General features: G+C 37.0%; 1 protein-coding gene across 5 annotated transcripts in view; it reads left to right on the top strand.

Moving 5' to 3' along the window:
• STXBP6 (syntaxin binding protein 6) overlaps nucleotides 1–17,027 on the top strand; it is an 88,231-nt gene that overhangs the window by 25,284 nt on the left and 45,920 nt on the right. For 3 of the 5 annotated variants that reach the window (XM_079308113.1, XM_079308114.1, XM_079308115.1), the window contains one exon: nucleotides 10,089–10,274. In XM_079308113.1, the coding sequence (XP_079164239.1) occupies nucleotides 10,121–10,274 (154 nt within the window). In that variant the 5' untranslated portion in view covers nucleotides 10,089–10,120. Of the gene's footprint in view, nucleotides 1–10,088; nucleotides 10,275–11,101; nucleotides 11,168–17,027 lie in introns of those variants that run through there. The other 2 variants (XM_079308116.1, XM_079308117.1) reach the window with 2 other exon arrangements.

Genomic DNA, 17,027 nt, shown 5'->3' with positions numbered 1-17,027 from the left:
TTAATGTAGAACTGCAAATGTCACTGTGTGTTTTACAGTCATCCCATACATATATTGATTAATACTACACTGATCTGTAAGAGGTACTAATCTGAAAATTAATGGTTTTTCTGGAACCATAAGCCTGATGATATTTTACCCATCCTCAAGAAGTCACTACTTGTTCCCTGCAAGGAGTGCTGAGGGAAAAGAGGTATTTTATTTATTCTTTTATTTTTATTTTGAAAGAAGACTGTCACTTAAAAAAATTTCTCCATTACCATCTTCAAGTTCAATGGAAACTTTCTAGCTATTAAAATAGAATAATTCTGCTACTGATCACTGTTTGCAAATTACTATGAAAATAAATGAGGAGGACTTATTTGAGAGAAGAAAAGCCAATAGTTTCCTTTCTAGGTTTTTTCTCTGAGACTCAACAGGTCAGTCATTAAAAGAACCAAATCAATCAGCCAAAAACTCCCCAGAAAACCAAAACACACCCAAAAAACCCCTGCAAAACCCCATAAATGTCAAACATCCAAGGTCTGTTTGCAACTGCAGTTTTCTTAACTGGATTCTGTCAGGAGAGCAGAGTTAAGCTATCATAGTGGGGGCTAGAAGCCATGGATGACATTTTTAATAATTTCTGAGATGATAACATCCCTTGAACAAAACACTGGACCAGACCCTTCTATTTTTGTTTTTAATTTCTTAGGTTTTCAGAACACTGCAATTTTACAAGCTTTGTTGAACTCACCCATTTTGAAGTGACTGAGGCTTGTAACTGCTGGAAGATTCTTGGAAAGAAGAATGCAACATGTCAGAAATGTGTTCAAGTTGTATTTACCAAAGAGAAAACTGTATTTATTTAACTGCTGCAAAGTGTCAGGACCCTGCCAACAGATGGTTTACTACTTCTACATAGTACTTGTTTTCCCTCAAGAAAAACATTCATATAGTATTTCATAGAGGTGTGTCTGCTCTTACAGAGATTTTAATATCACCAGAACTGCATACATTTCATTCTTAAAAGCATTTGCATTTTGCTCATAACTTATTCTTCTTAAGCATTTGGAGGAATTGAAAAAATATGCTATTTATACTTACAGGGGAATGTTGATTCACCTTGGATGAAATTAAATGCTTTAATACCTTGATGTTATGCTTTATTGTCTTCTCCCAATGTATTACTATGCTTTTCTGCTTTTCCCCAGCATTAGAGCAATATAAAGGAACTTTTTTTTTTCTGATGTGGGTGTTGCAGGTTGCAGTTTAGAAAACTGAAAATATTTATCCTGAGAGACCTGACTTTTTTCCCTCCTTCTCTTTAGTGATATTTAATTAAATGGATGACTGTAAGGTGCAGAAATTTGCAACTTTTATCAATATCAGTTATGTGGGAGGACTTGTAGAACCTGATTTCAGAGCATACTGAGTTATGCTAGTTAGAGAAGGCAAGTGGCAAGAGTACTACGTGCCACCTGTTAGCTCAAACAGTTTTGTGGGTTTTTCTTTTTTTAAAACACCTTCAGCTACTAGTGTAGGAATAACTTCTTTCTGGCAACCTGTACACTAAATTATGAATCCATTTAATGTGTTTTTTCAATTATCAATGCTTGATAAGTCAGAATCTGGTTCATGCAAGATGTCTGGACAGAGTAGGAGATGTGAGTTGGTGTGTTGGAGTTATTGGTGCTATACTGCAGCAATATCACTGCATCCTATGTTTCGTATATTCCTGTAGGCAACAGTTCTCACAGCAATGTAACAGAGCCAGGCTTTTAACCTGACTTTTTGCTACATCTATGTTTAACCCAACCAATAATGGAGTCAGTATTCCAAGAAATTTTATGCTATATTGAGCCCCATTAGTTCTTATCAAGAAGCCCCATATGAACTCCTGTTTTAGCAATTTTTTTAGTAGGTTTGGTTCTTTGTAGCAAGTTTTGATTTTGAAAAAAATTCTTCTAGGTAGAGGCTCCATGCTTTCAGTCAGTGATTTCAGCATTTCATGAAAGTACATGACATTCTGATCTCTCTCTTTAAAGAAAGCACAATTTAATGATCCTTGTAAACTAACTCTGCTGTGAAGAGCACTATATCAGGGAGCTTTATCTGAGTAAAACCAAAACAAATCACTATTTTTAAAAGTTAGCTTACAACTGGATTAATTCTCATATAGTTCACTGCACTACCACAGAAGCATTTATGCTGTCATAAAGAAGAGAAGCACAAACAAAATCAGTAGTTTCTGCCAGTGCAACTGCTTGAGATGGTCATAAGTCAAATGAGAAACAGCAGAAACTACTCAAAGAAACTGAACATGTTCTAAACTACTGTCCTTTCAACTAGTTCCTCTTTTCTTGAGGAACATGGCTGGTCCTTCTCACCAGTATACTTGGTGATTTTTCTTTGCCAAAATATGGGCAAACAATTGAACAAGCAACAGTAGCTCAAATGCAGCTTTAAAACCAGTTGATTTCAGTTTGTGATAAAGTGTTAGGCCATGTGAATAAGTTGGAACTACTTTAATGGTGCCTCTGATGCTTTCTCATGTGATATTAGTCACATTGGGTTAAGTAAGGAAATCAGGTTCACATGAAAGTATCATAAAATGTATAAACACAGAAATGATTTAGAAGTGTTTCTAGTATCTTTCTAGTTCTTACTGGAGAAGTGAAAGGTAGCTGTATTAGGTCTCAATTTTAACTGTCAAAATGATGGCACACAGAATGTGCCTCCTGATTTTTGGTGGGTGTCAATCTAGAGAACTGCAAGTGTTAAAAGGGAGAATTGGACTGTAAAACTATTGTACAGTAGGAGAAATAGCCTTAAAGCAGTAAGTGCAAAAATCCCCTGTAAAGTTGGAATAATTAGTTATTCAGATGTTAGATGTCAAAACTGTTGTGTTTTGCTGGCTATGTATGGCAGTAACTGTATAAGGAGTGTTCATTCCTTAAAGGAGTCTACACCTTGACTTGGTAGGGGCCCATAAAGGTCACTAAGTTCAACTCCTTGCTCTTCATAGGACTACCTAAAACCAAACCATATGATCAGAGCATTGTCCAGATGCTGCTTGAACTGTGACAGGCTTGGTGAAGTGACCACTTGTGCAGCCTGTTCCAAAGAACCAGACAAATAGTTGACTCTGGTGCCATCAATGAAGCTGAGTCCAGACTTGAGGATTGCATTTCAGAAAAGATGTAGGCTAGTGGGAAAAAGTCTAGAGAGGTGAGGTATTTGGAGGAAGAAATATGTGAGGAATGGCAGAAGAAACTGTGACAGTCCCTCCTGCAAATGCAAGTCTAAGGTTGGGTGTAATAATTGGTCTTAAGATCTAAACACTTCTGAAAGGTCAGTAAGAATTAAGCTAACCTCTTAAGACTATTATTTGCAATGCTGTTATGCAAAAGTAGTAATTCTTACTGCTGTGAATGTCCCAGTGTCCTGAGGGCAAATTTCTACAAATGCTAATCTGGTGTCTCTGTGGCTTTGTTATGACATCTGGCAGTTCCTTAATTCCTTGGTGAATCTGTGTGGTTCAAATGTTCCTGTTTCAAAACGATAATTCCAGCACCATCTTCCCTAGTTCTTGACTGACTTTGTAGACAGTTTTCTGGATTGGGTAGTGCTGTTTAATGTGGTGTTGTCCATCTTCATTTTCAAATTCTTACATTCTCAAAATAATAAATCACTTTCACATTGTGGGATTCTTACAGGCAGAACCTGAGTGAGTCTCCAACTGTTGCTCTTCACTCAGAAAGATCTGGAGAGGGCTGTACCACCTTGGCAGAGATGCTTTTGCCTCTCTGGGTTAACTCCTAGAAACAAGTCCAGCTTTTTGTACCAGTTCCAGGAGAGGGCACATTTAGGGAAAACTGCTGCTTTTGGTAGTCAAGAAAATGCTGAAATAATCAGTGTTCACTGATTCTTCCATTGCTATTTTGTTAATTTCTTATTAATATAGTCTTGATCCAGAATGCTACAAAAATATAAGCAGAAATTAATTTTAATTTGCTGCAGTTCTTGAATGTATATTTGTTTTCTTGCATACCTGTTTAAAATAATCTACTGATAGTCTGCAGCCATGCACACACAGAATCACAGTACAGAAATGTTGTGTATTATACTTGAGTTGGATTTTCCCAGGTTCCAGTGTTCTACCTTCCCTTCAGTTTTACATCTTTTTTGTGTGCTAGGACATCAGCTTTTTCCATCTGGAATTGCTTTTTTCTTTTCAGAACAAGAAAAAGCTTTATGACTTGGAATACACAGTAACCCATCCCTCAGTGTCTCTGGTGCCCTCTTATGCCACCTCCTACTTAATTTTCTGTACTGTTTGGAGACAGTTTAGGGGCACAGTCTCAAAAGAACCAAGTGACACTGCATCTTCTGCTTTTGCTACATCTGCCTTGGGGAAGTGCAGATATTACTTACCATGGTGCTCTGAGTTTATATTTCACTCAGCAGAGCAGAGTGCAGAAATGAAAGCAGCTGCTCTGTCTTTCTCATGAAAGTGGGACTGGTCCTCATTTTCCCATTTTTGGGATTTCTGTGATGTCCCTGATAATCTGTCTTTGTAAGGAGATGTTCAGGTTTTTTGTGGGGTGATGGAAGGAGGTGTACAAAACTTCTATGTATTTTTTTGTTTTTAAAGGATTGTGTTACAGGTGAAATGAACTCAAAGGTACCTTCCTTTTTTTCACTGCCTCTTTATAAATACATTTTCCATTCAGGGCTCCTTATATCTTTAAATCTATAGGTCCATATAACATGGACAGAATTAAAATCACCTTCCCTTGTGATGAAAGGTTATAGGAATTGCTCAGGGCCTCAGGCTGCCTGCCTCAGGTGAAGAAATATCTTAAGCCATGAGATGTTTACTGCTTTTGTCTGACTGTAAGATCCTATTACTGTGCACTTCTTCTCTCATATTTTCTTTTCCTTGCCCCAAAATATCACATGTTCTCAGGCCACACTGTCTGGTAGCCAGTATAGTCTTTCCTGTTTCTTTTGGTTATTCTAGGATCTTTTGAGAGATTCAGTGATTCAAACAAGGCTTCTTCAAGGTTGCAGTAAACAATGCTGCTAAATTCCCATCATCAAAATACTTACGGCTTGTATTTCAAATTTAAGTAAATTTGCTACGTGTTGGTCTTGGATTAGGCAGGCTACAATATAAAGCTTCACTTAAAAGACAAAAACCATGTAAGACTCAAACTTGGCATTTAGGAGCTGTTGCTCTCTGAAGTCTGCTTGTGTCCTGTTCAGCTTGATTGTGTAGTTTATTTTGTAATTACATGTGTAAGTGAAAACACATTTCTTGTTTCCAGTTTGAACTGCTACAAATACAGTTCTGATATAGTAATTTTCATATTTTGGAAGTAATACTTTATTCAAATGAACTAGTCTTAGCTGAGAGATTATTTGGAAAAATAAATTGGAAATGTGACAGCCTACAAATAACTCTGCAGAATGATTGAGTTGTTTTCCAGCAAATACTTTTAAAAGTCATAAACCCATGTAAGTAGAAAGTAATAGAATTTTTCTGGCTGCTGCAGTGGCTGCTGCTATTGTCCTAATTTAAATAAATATCTTTCAAGCAAAGTTAAATTTGAAAATGAAGATGATCTGATTCATTTTTATGTTCAAGCATTTTAAAGATTTGACCTCGACTGTTTCAGAATAAGGTTGATCAACTGATTTGATCCTTGTTTGCAGAGCTTATTAAACTTGGTGTTATTCCTCTAGGAAAAAGTTATGCTTAAAAAATGTATTGCAAACCAACTTTTAGAACTTGTATGTTCTAATATTTATTTTATAAAGACTTATAAATTAGTTGCCTTGGATTTTAAATGGTTTTTTGCTTTTTCCAGACTTGTACTAGCTATTTGTTTGAGATGATAGTAAATACACGATTTTGATGACCTGTAATATTCAAAGTAGTTTAAATACTTCCAGCAAGTAAATACCAGGCAACTATCACAATAGCAAAAGCTGTTCTTTTGACAACAGTGTCTTGCAATGATTTCCTAAAGTAGACATCATCTTTGAGAATAGTGGCTTTATTAAAAGCAGATTTGAGTGCTTGCTAGAGTTACTATTCCAAGAATATTTGGTTGCTCAGATGATTTCACACTGCAGGCAGCATTTTAGTGGTTAGCCTGTCCTGGGAGCCCATCCCTGTTCGTGATTAAACTAAAGATCCTTGAAAACAGCAAGGTTTAGCATACTGAACATTTTTTCCTTTTTTTGGAAACCATTACATCCTTTTCCATCTCTTGCTATGGATTGTGATTTACTCCTATTTGAGTTCTGCATGCTGAGGGTTAGTTTTCCCAGTTCTTTCTGCATACCTATACCCTCAACAAAGGTACTGTAAATCTCCTTTTTCTACTTATTTGCATAGAGTCTTGTGGAGCATGTGGGTGTCAAGATAAATTAGCCATTTGCTGGCTGTGTGCCTGAAAACATTCTGAGATTCTGGCTGACCAGAACACTGTCCAGTTTGTTTTTTTTTTTTATTGAACATGTGGGATCCATTAAGGATTCAGCTTAATTATCTTGATTTTATTTAATCTTCTTTTTAAGAGATTGCCTTTAATTGCTGTCCCTTCATATACTTCTAGAGGAATAGTCAGCTGTTCAGAGAGGGAGTTTTTAGTGATAGAAATATAATGGAGAAGAACTGTAGTAGAGAAAGATGTGAGAAGATGCAAATGAGCAGCGCATTGCAGGCACTTTTTCAAATCCACACAGGAATCTTCCCTCTCTGTTTTCCTTTTGTGTGCTGGGGGCACAGTGTAAATGCTGACATCCTGTTCCATAGTGCTATAATAGATGAAGTGAAAAATTGCGGAAGAAAAATGGGGTCTTTGTTTAGCCAAAAGCATCATTATAATATTTTGAGTGGAAGTAAACATGTGGATCAAAGCATGTGAGGTGGGAAATGTGGTCTCTCATTCTGAGCTCTTATGTTTACTGAAACCTTTAAATCCTGCTTACCTCAGAGAGGAGTGCTGCACTACCTCAGAGTGCTCAGAAATCCTCCAATAAAGTTTCTTTTAAGACATTTTACTTTGCATTTGAGTACAAATGGGAGGAAAAAGTTTGTGTTCCAGTGCATGAGTTCATATGGGCCTTGAGTGGAAACTGCTGATGGTTTGAAATTGTCCTGAAATGTGCACCAAGAGAAAACATTATTGTGCAAAGAAATATACAACATGGAGTTGTGCACCTATGGGCAGTGGTTTGGACTGTTTTTTTAATGAAAAGAGATTTTATTGGAGCGTGGGAAAAAGTGAGAGTTATTTATGTTCCTTTTCCTTTTTCTTTTTTAGTAAAACTGCCAGGGATTATATTATCACCACTTGTGAAAACAAGGAGCATTGGAAGGGTTTACTTATTTAAACAAAGGTCTTTTGCATACAACTACTAGTACATAGGGAGAAGGTTGCTCATTTGAATTCATCTGATTTTTTGACCTATGAAAAACAACTTCATCTAAACTATATTGACATCCCAGTCTCAGAAGTCTGTTTGTACACAGGCACAGTTAGTTTTTTTTTTTTCTCCTTTAAATAAATAGGCTGCTGTGGTTTGTGTTAGTGTCAGTTTTCACATCAGATTTGGCAGTTGTGTCGAGTACACACTGTTTTAGATTAATTGTTTGGATATGACTTCTGAAGCTGTTGTCAGCCCAAGTTTTGGGAAGAGAAGGATCACAATCCCTGAAGCCAGGAGTCTACACTTTAGTTGGAGGTTCCACTCACAGTGCAGGTATGTGCTGTGTCTGTGTGCAGCTTCTGGCAGATGTGTGCAGAACCAGCTTAATGTCAGAGCCAATAGCAGCATGCAGCAATAAGCCACTAACATTTTATGATACTGTATGTAAGAAAAACTTGCATCCTCTCTTCATCCAAGTAGCCTTTACATACCTGAAATCATACTTTGTTTTGCAATCTGTGACCATTAAGAAAATGTCTGAAAACATCTATCTAACAACTCAGTTGCAGAATTAACAGTATCAGGTCGTTGCAATCTGGAAAGCACTTTTTCAGTTTAATGTCACTTCAGTGTATTTCTGTCACCTGACAGCATTTCTGTGTGTTTTCCCAAAAAGCTCTTAATTGAAAATTCTTTAGGCACATGAAGGTCTGGGTTTTGCAAAGATTATCAGTCTCTATCTCAGTCAGGAAGAGGTCTGTGTGTTTAAATCCATTGTCACTAACAGTGGCTTGAATTTGAAAAAAAAAAAAAAAAAAAAAAATTAACCCAAAATCTAGTTGTGATATTTCAACAGTCTAAATGCTGGAATGATGTACTCTTGCAAATATTTCTGTAAAACAGAAGAATAGAGACGTATGTGATGAATGTGAAAGCAACACATTTTCTTTCACAACTTTTTTTAAAGTAACTATCATGTAAGTTTATTCTTTTGATTCTGTATTCAAGTTGATGTATTCATTGTTAAAGGATAGGTAACTAAGATGTTGGGAGTTATGAGATCACACCTTGTCAGGAGCTATACATTCTTTGTTCCTTTGAAATTGGTCTGGATTTTTCTTTTGATGAGACAATTTTTAAATGCAATTCACTTTTACAAAAGTTCATGTAAAATTACCTGATGCCAAAACATATCAGAATTCAAATACCTTTGCGTTGGTTAGCTGAGGTATACTGTTACAGATTATTTTGGTACAGGATTCTTTTTGCATCCCAAAATTAGCAGGTGGTGAATTTAGTTTCTGCTTAGTTATACTGTCTCACATGCACTTTTTAATAAAATTCCCATTTTTTAAATATAAGGGAATATCATAAATAGTGACAACAAAACATTGAGACTGAAAATGTTTAGATAATTACTTTGCTAGAAATATGCACACAAAAAATAATGGATGCATGACTCTCTTGATTTCATAATCTAATTTGTCTGTAGTTTGTTTACATTTATTTTAAATTATATATGAAATATCAAATGATCAGGTAGTTCAGGCCTGAGTATAACCATCCTCATACTAAGAAAGCTAAGGATGTCAAAAAGTATCTGTCAGCTTGAAAGTCTTAGTAACACAGAAATGTGTAAATTGTGTATGTGCATTGGAGTGTCATTATATTGAAACAATTAAAAGTTTCATTCAGCAGTTTCCATGAATGGGGTCTTGTATGTATTATAAGATGTCAGTGCAGAATTAATTGGAGTTACAGCTTACACAAAGAACCTATTAATGCCTCTAGTTAAGGAGGCTCTTCCGTAAGCTGCAGAGAGGTTTGTTTTTTGGGTGAGGTTTGTTTTTTGGGATGTGCATGACTAAACAGCTTCTCTCCTCCCTCCCTGTTCCCTACAATATTTTTTTCTCTGTGAATGTGTATGTCTCTCCTGAGACAAATCCCTCCTGAGCCAACTGTGCTGCTTCGTTATGAAACATGTCAAGGAACTGACCTGGGTCAAAATTGCACAGCACAAAAGTAGAGATGTGGTTTTGTCTGTGTTGACCCTGATGGTGTCTCTGATCCTGTTTCCTTGCAGCTGCCCAGTCAGTAATTCCATAGTTGAGGGCATGAGGTGCTAAAGCTGTGAGAGGTGCAGGAGCTGTGCAGCTGAGCGCTGCCACCATGGCACTGCTCCTGAAGGAACAGTCTCACCGAGCCTGAAGCTTTCTGTCTTCTGTGAATGTGGCTTCTTGTGTTCCAGCACAGCCACAGTGATCCTTCCCTGTGCCCTTGCACTGCTTTCCCTGGAAATGTGGGACACAGATCTGAGTTTCCCTCAGTTATTGGGGGAATTAATGAAGCTTTTATCCTGCATGAAGTTAAACAGGGTGTTTCTCTGAGAAGATTTTACAACACACTGAGGTGCCAGCGCTTCTGCCCAAAATGAGCTAAGCTAGTATAAGCATAAATAAGAAATGTGGAGGACAACTTCAGTGAAAAAATTTAAATACTTTGAAAATACTACCTTTAAGGATATGAAATTATCTTCTAAACTCTTTGAGGCATTAAAAACTTTCTTTGAAGGTCAGAGTTTTTAATGCCCATGTAAGTTAAGTGGACTTTGATATAACTTTAGAGTTTCTAATATTGTTTTATATTTATGATTTTATTTTTAGAGAGTGGCTATCTGCTATACCTGTGATCTACAATGAATGCCAAATCTGCAATCAGCAAAGAGATTTTTGCCCCACATGATGAAAGGATGCTGGGAGCTGTGCAAGTGAAAAGAAGAACAAAAAAAAAGATTCCTTTTCTAGCTACTGGGGGTCAGGGTGAATATTTAACATACATCTGTCTGTCAGGTAAGTTTAATGACTTTTGACATCCAGTTATTTGTCTAGGTTTATCTTTGATTAACTGACTAGCTACATAAGGAGCTGGGTGATTCCAATCTTGATAATGTAATGAGAGAATTATAGCACTTATACCTTTTGTCTTGAGGAACTATGTGCTGTAGGTTATTTATATACTATAATAAATTGAACAAGAGGCTTCATTGTTGAAAAACCCCTAAGTGTTCTTTCACAGCACAGCTGCTGAGTGTGAACAAATAGAATAGTTGGCCACAGTCTTTCCTTGGCCAGATTAAGATATTTCTCAGAAAGTTTAACTTTTCAGATGTTATATACAATGTAATTTTTTATGCCGTGTTTCAATGCATGCCAACATGAGTGTATGAGAATACCTTTGGTATTTTAGTGTGATTTAGTCACTTATGTTTTAGGAGTATCAGTTGCTTGCTGAGTGTGTGCATCTTGCTGGAAGCACAACCAGTGGCCATAAGAAATATTCTATGACTCTCACAAAAGTACAGGTATTTTTAGACAGAATGAAAGAGTTTCACAGACTCTTTCAAATTGTGGTGGTTTTTTTTTTAAATAATGTTAAAACTTTCAAAACATAGAAGGTAAAACTCAGTGACTCTACTACTGTTCTAGCGAATCACACATCTGCCCAAAACATGTACACTTACTGGATGTTATTGGATGGGATGTTTAGATACATATGTACAAATATTTATGTTAAAATACAAGCTGCAGAGGAAATGCACATGCATACTGAGGTCAGTGAGGCAAAACAGAAGACCTTTCATTTACAGCTGAGTATTTTGCTTGTCATTATAGGATCATAAAATATCCCGAGTTGGAAGTGACCCACAAGGATCATCGAGGCCAGCTCCTGGCCCTGCATTTTGGTAAAGCCAAAAATGACACCATGTGCCTGAAAGCATTCCCAAATGCTTTGTGAACTCTGCCAGGCTTGGTGCTGTGACAAGTTCCCTGGGGAGCCTGTGAAGGGTTTCAACACCCTCTGAATAAAGAAACTTTTTCTGATACCCAGCCTAAGCCTTCCCTTACAGAGTTTCATGGTGTTTCCTCAGTTCCTGTCAGTGGTCATGAGGGTGAAGAGATCACTGTGTGACCCTCTCTTCCTCTCCTGAGGAAGCTGTAGACCACAATGAGGTCTTCCCACAATCTTCTATTTTCTAAGCTGGACAAGCCAAATGACCTCAGACATTCTCCCCAGATACAGAACTTCAAGGGAGGATTTAAAAATTGTTTCCCCCAGGCTGTTCCAAAGACTTGTGGTAGGGGTACTCTGTTTGGATATAAGAATTGCATGCTTCAGTCTTCTCAAGGTGTAGATGAAAATAATCTAGGCCACTCAACTCTGAAAGAAATGTTCAAATCACTAATGTTTTTAAGCAAAACTGAACTCTTCTTTTTTTGGCAGTCATGTTTTTCAAATGTCAGTCCAATTTTTTTCTAAGTCTTCTTGTACGGAGCAATCATATTGTAGGTCCATGCAGTACATTTTGGGATCCATGGATCCACAGGTGTTGGATACTCATGTTCATGATTAAAGGTTAGAGATATGCTCTGTGCTTACAATTGTCTGTAGACTAACTCTTCAATGGATGGATTTTATTTTTTTTTCCAAGTTACTATTCTGTAAAACTTAGGCCTCTTTTAGATTCTTCCCCCCCCCCCCCCCCCCCTTATTCATGTGTATCAGTCAACATGGATTTTAAGACAAGGAATGGTCTTGAATGCATTTACTGTTTTACTGCCATAGCATATTATGAGTAAAGAAGAAATAGTGGTTGTCCTGACTTAAGCAAAGTTTGTCACTTATGATAAGAAGAAGCATTCAGGATCTAAATAAAATTACTTTGTGGCAGACACTGAAAAACTCCATATTTGTATTGCAAGAACCCTCACATGTGGCTCATTATTAATGCAGTTTTGCACAGATCTGGGACCAAGTTTTCTCATATGCATTTATAGTTTTTATTATGAGAGTACAGTATGATTGGTAATATCAGTAAGCAACAAAGTGTCTGGGGAGAGGACTGCCTGGCTGTGTTTGATGTCACATTGCAAACAGTCTGATCAGAAAGATTATGTAACTCTGTAGGGTCAGGTGCAATTAGTCATTTAGTCAGGAATCATCAAAGGCACAAAACCAAGCATTGGGGAGCGAGTGTTTCTGCCACTGTGTTTAAAAGAAATTGTGATGAGGATAAACTGTAATTTTGGCCTATACCTGATGGCTGTGAAACAGTAATGGTTGAGTTGGAGAAAGAAGTTGTTACAGGAAGAGTTTGTTTAGTAAGGCTAAGTTAATGTGGGCATGGCAATTTAGCTGTGCCTCAAACTGTCCAAGATGGATTGTACCTTGGAACAACAGAATATTACCTTTATTTTTTAATGTGATGTGTACAGTGAAGCAGTCACAATGGTGGCTAACTCTGGATCTGTATTTGCTTTTCAAGCAACAGGTGCTTTAGTACTGTATTGCAACCTCTTCCCTGGAAATGCCTTTATCAGCTTTTGACTCTTGTTCCATTTTTGCCAGGTTTGCTTTATATTAGGTAAACAAAGTGACTGGAATATCCCTGTGTTCATAGTTTTCTTGGACTAGTTCAGTTTGGCCTTTGCTGAAAGGGATTTGATAATTTACTCTTTAGAACAGAGTTTGTCAGTTGAAAAAATAGAAACTGACTCCTTATATTCTTAAGAGGCAGAAATATTTCGGAATATAAAACATCTTTGTAGTTTCATCCAAAATATGGTATAGAAAATGAAATATCAGTCACTGACTTCTATTTACTGCTCACTTTGTAACTGAGAAATTACACAAATTGTTGTAACCAGAGTTAAATATGTTCCTTTCAGTGTTGAACTGAAGTTTGGTGTTGAAAATGCATTCTGTCATAGTTGTTTATTTGAATTTCTGAAAGCATGGCTAGAGATACTGAGCAGGAAGAATGCCCTTGAGCCTCAGAGGTGGGACAGTGGACCATTAGAAGAATCAAATATTGAACAGAGCGAGATGGGAAAGTAAGAGATTGTTCCTTGATATTGGTATTTGAAGTACGTACTTTTTTTAAATTTTATTTTAAGATACTGAATACTGAGTGAGTTAGAAAAGAAACCTTAATGCTTGAAAGAGGTATACCTAAAACCTGTAATCTGGAGACAGATTTAGTTAAGAAAGCTGTAGCAATACTCTTGACAGCCAGGTGGAAACCAAGCAGCTGGGTTACCTGCAGCTTTCCAGCCTAGTGCTGGAGCTAGCCAAGTTAAACTGGCAAACAGAGCCAAGACAGATCTTTAAGGGTTTACTTAGTTGAACAACAAGAAAGGAGTAGACAGATGGGAAACACAGAGGTGGGGTAGCTGTAGGCAGAACAGAGAAAATGAACACTGGGATTTTTTGTGATGTGTAAGAGGATTTATCACAGAGAAAGGACAAGAAATTCAAAGCTGAAAGTGGGTATTTATCACCTCCTCCACACTAGCAGATCTAGTGAGAGTTATTGGATCAAGTCTAAGTTTTAATTTTGTTACCATTGTCTTATGTAATTGAAACATGATTTTTTAAAATAGCTCTTAGCCTTATTTAGAATTCTGAATTAAGTAAAAAATACTTAAACAGTCACTTCAGAAATATAGGTCATTGGCCTACTTGCTTGTGCAGAGTTCTGTGTATGTTATTCCTTTGACACTATCATTACCTTTTTTAAATAACTTCTGTTATTTAAAAATATTTTTAATGTCATAATGAATCGAAAATGTTCTAGTTTGTATGGATGGATGTTGTGTTGACCTCTCAGGATTAAATATCTGTTGTAGTTGTGGTGAACTGAATGAAACAGGTGGTTCCTTTCTAGTCTGAATTCTTGTGTGTCATAACACTCAGTTTAGTTGCACCAATGTTTCTAGTCCTTCTGCTGAAAACCTTGGGATTAGTGTAAAGTTAAAGTTCTTTAAAGCCAAGAGTGATGCATTTCCCGCCATGATTGTGGCTTTTTATAGTGTTCTTTCTTTGCCATCTACAAATTTATTTAACGCTGTCAGTTCAGGACTCTTTTTGAATGGCTTTGATGCAGAAGTACAATATCTCAAGAATGGTGCTAGAAAGGCCAAAAGGAAATGTAAAGAAATCATAAGAAATAATGCACAAAAGTAAGGTGCACATGCTGAGGGAGAGCATGTTGAGCTTTCCCCCTTCTTTAAAAGTTAACTTTGTTGACCATAACACAGACTTGTTCAAAAATAGGGAGTCAATTACATAGAAAGCTTCTTGCATTTACCATAATAAGGTCTTGGCTTCTGGGTTTTGTTTTTTTTGTTTTGTTTTGTTTTTTTTTTTACTTCTGTTTCTATGTATACAGAGAGACAGAGACTTGGTTTATGAGATTAAGTAGTTCTGTGGATATCCTCATTTGTACACTTACAGCTGATATCTAACCACATCACTCAGTTACCCTTGGAACAAGCTTTTGTGCTTTGGGGTCTTGGCTGTAAGGCCATGGTGTCATGAAATTGTATTTCCAATTACAAATTTGTTGTTCCTTCCATAGTGGCTGTTCATGGAATAGAATGTTACGCAGGAATGACCTCTATATCTCTTGCTGCTTTTAAGGTCAATTGATGTGGCTGCCAGAAATTGGCTATAATTTTACAGGGAGTTCAAGGACAAATTAAGTGCAATTAAGTTTTCAGCATTGTGGCTGAACTGAAATTGGGAAGTAGTGAAAACGAACTTGTTATCAAAATAATTCCGTTTTCTCCTAATGTGTTCTGATTTTCCATTTAAGTTTTACTGAAGTGACAATCTCAGTTTTCGGGGGTTTTTTTTAGAATTTTCTTATTGAAGTAAACATCCCATTTTCAGGAGCTTATAGTGCAGAGGATTCTTATGTTTCCTTTTCAGGATGTGAGAAACCAAGTAAATGTCATTTTCCAGTGACTTTCCAGGAGAATGCTGGAAATAAAAAATAAGGTTTCCTGATTTGATTTATTAGTGAGTATTTTGTGGGGTGGGGGTAGAAGGTGGTGATGGCATTTTCCCTTCTATTTAAATGTTGTGAGAACGTTACCTCAGTGTTCATCATGATCACTTTCAATCCAATCCACTTAGATGTCAGACTCGATTGAATATTTGATTGTTTATACAAAAAAGGTCATGACTGACATAAGAGATTTGGTCAGCCCAGAGGAGCATACCAGCCAAATGTTGGTTGAGTGCTGAGTCTTCTGCAAGCTCTGGCCCAGACAGCTGTTTGCAGACAGCTGCAGGCCACTTGTGGTGCTTTGCCCAGCCCCATGCACCAAGGCTGGACCCAGCCCCAGCTGAACCTCTGGGCACAGGCTGGGTTGTTCAGCAAGGGCTGAACAAAGTCTAGTACAAGTTTTGTATTGTGTTTGGTTGTAAAAATTCAAATTCCTTTTCTCAGAACAGAGAAAAAAAAACAATCAAGCCACTTTCTGCATTCTCTTACCTTGGTAATGGCTTTTTTAAGGTGGATGTTTAATCATTCAGGTATCTGTAGGGCAAATAATGTCTAGCTGCTCTTGCTGTGTGCTCAATGACCTGCTTTAAACTGGCCATGAGTTGGATAATGGAAAGCACTGATGTTTTTCAAATTGTCACATAGCATGGTTAAATTCCTGTGCTGTTTTATGTGTGCCTAAATAAATATGTATTAAATGTTCACATACAGCATATAGCTTCTAGTGCTAATATTAAGCTGTCAAAACATAATTGCCTTCATCTACTTATAATAAATTGTGATACTGAATGTAGTCCTTAACCAAGACTCTTTACCTTCCTTTGTCAGAAGACACTTTGTTCTTTGTACTTCTGGTATTTTAACTCCAGCATTCCCTTAAGGAGTTTTACAAGGTCAAATATCGGTTACTCATAATGATATTAAATTTCAAATTCCATTTTATAAAAAAAAATTAAGAATCTTGTGTTAAAGGTCTTTGAAAAACAAAACTGGTGCATTTTGAATGGAAGCCAGAATAACCTTTTCTTCTTCATTATTGATCTTTCTGTATTTATTGGAATAGAAGAGGGAAAATGATGAACTGCTTTCGAGGGTAGGATGCATTTATTGATTGTATCTTTAATATGTCTTGTTGCTCTGATCCCTCCTGATTCTGAGTTGTCCAATGTAATGTAAACAGTCCTTTCCCACAAGAATTTTGTGTAGGAGGGCATCTTGTTACAGCAAAGCTACAGAATTATGTATTCCAAGGCATTTAGGCTTAAAATTGATGTGTTTTGGTTTACTTTTTTTTTCCCTCTTCTTAAGGTGGAGGAGGAATGTATGTGGGATCCTGTGCATCTTCCCAATACCCTGCTTGATCTTATTCACATGCAGGAAATATTTTCTAAATTGCAAGCTGAAGGTTTTCAGTTATGTGTCTGCTGTTTAGTGCCTTTCTTTTTTCCCAATTGTATCAGAATGATAAATCTTGACAGTTTACTGTGTATCAGTGGTGTTTCCCAGAGCTCAGTATTGCACCCAGTCCTGATTAATATCTTTATTTATCATGAGAAGCAGCTGATGGAATTGGGGTTGTGTAACCTGGAGAAAAGGATGCTCAGGGAAGATGTTACTGCTCTCTACAACTGCCTGAAAGGCTATAACAAGGTGGGGGTCAGCCTTTTCTCCAGGCAACCAGTAATAAGGCAACAAACTGGCCTCAAGCTATGCCAGGGAGGCTCAGACTGGACATCAAGAGGAACTTATTCAC

This window comes from Erithacus rubecula (assembly GCF_903797595.1).
Source record: "Erithacus rubecula genome assembly, chromosome: 6".
Classification (NCBI taxonomy): Eukaryota; Metazoa; Chordata; class Aves; order Passeriformes; family Muscicapidae; genus Erithacus; species Erithacus rubecula.
The sequence above is the reverse complement of the archived record's forward strand: the minus strand, read 5'-3'. Positions and strand labels throughout refer to the sequence as shown.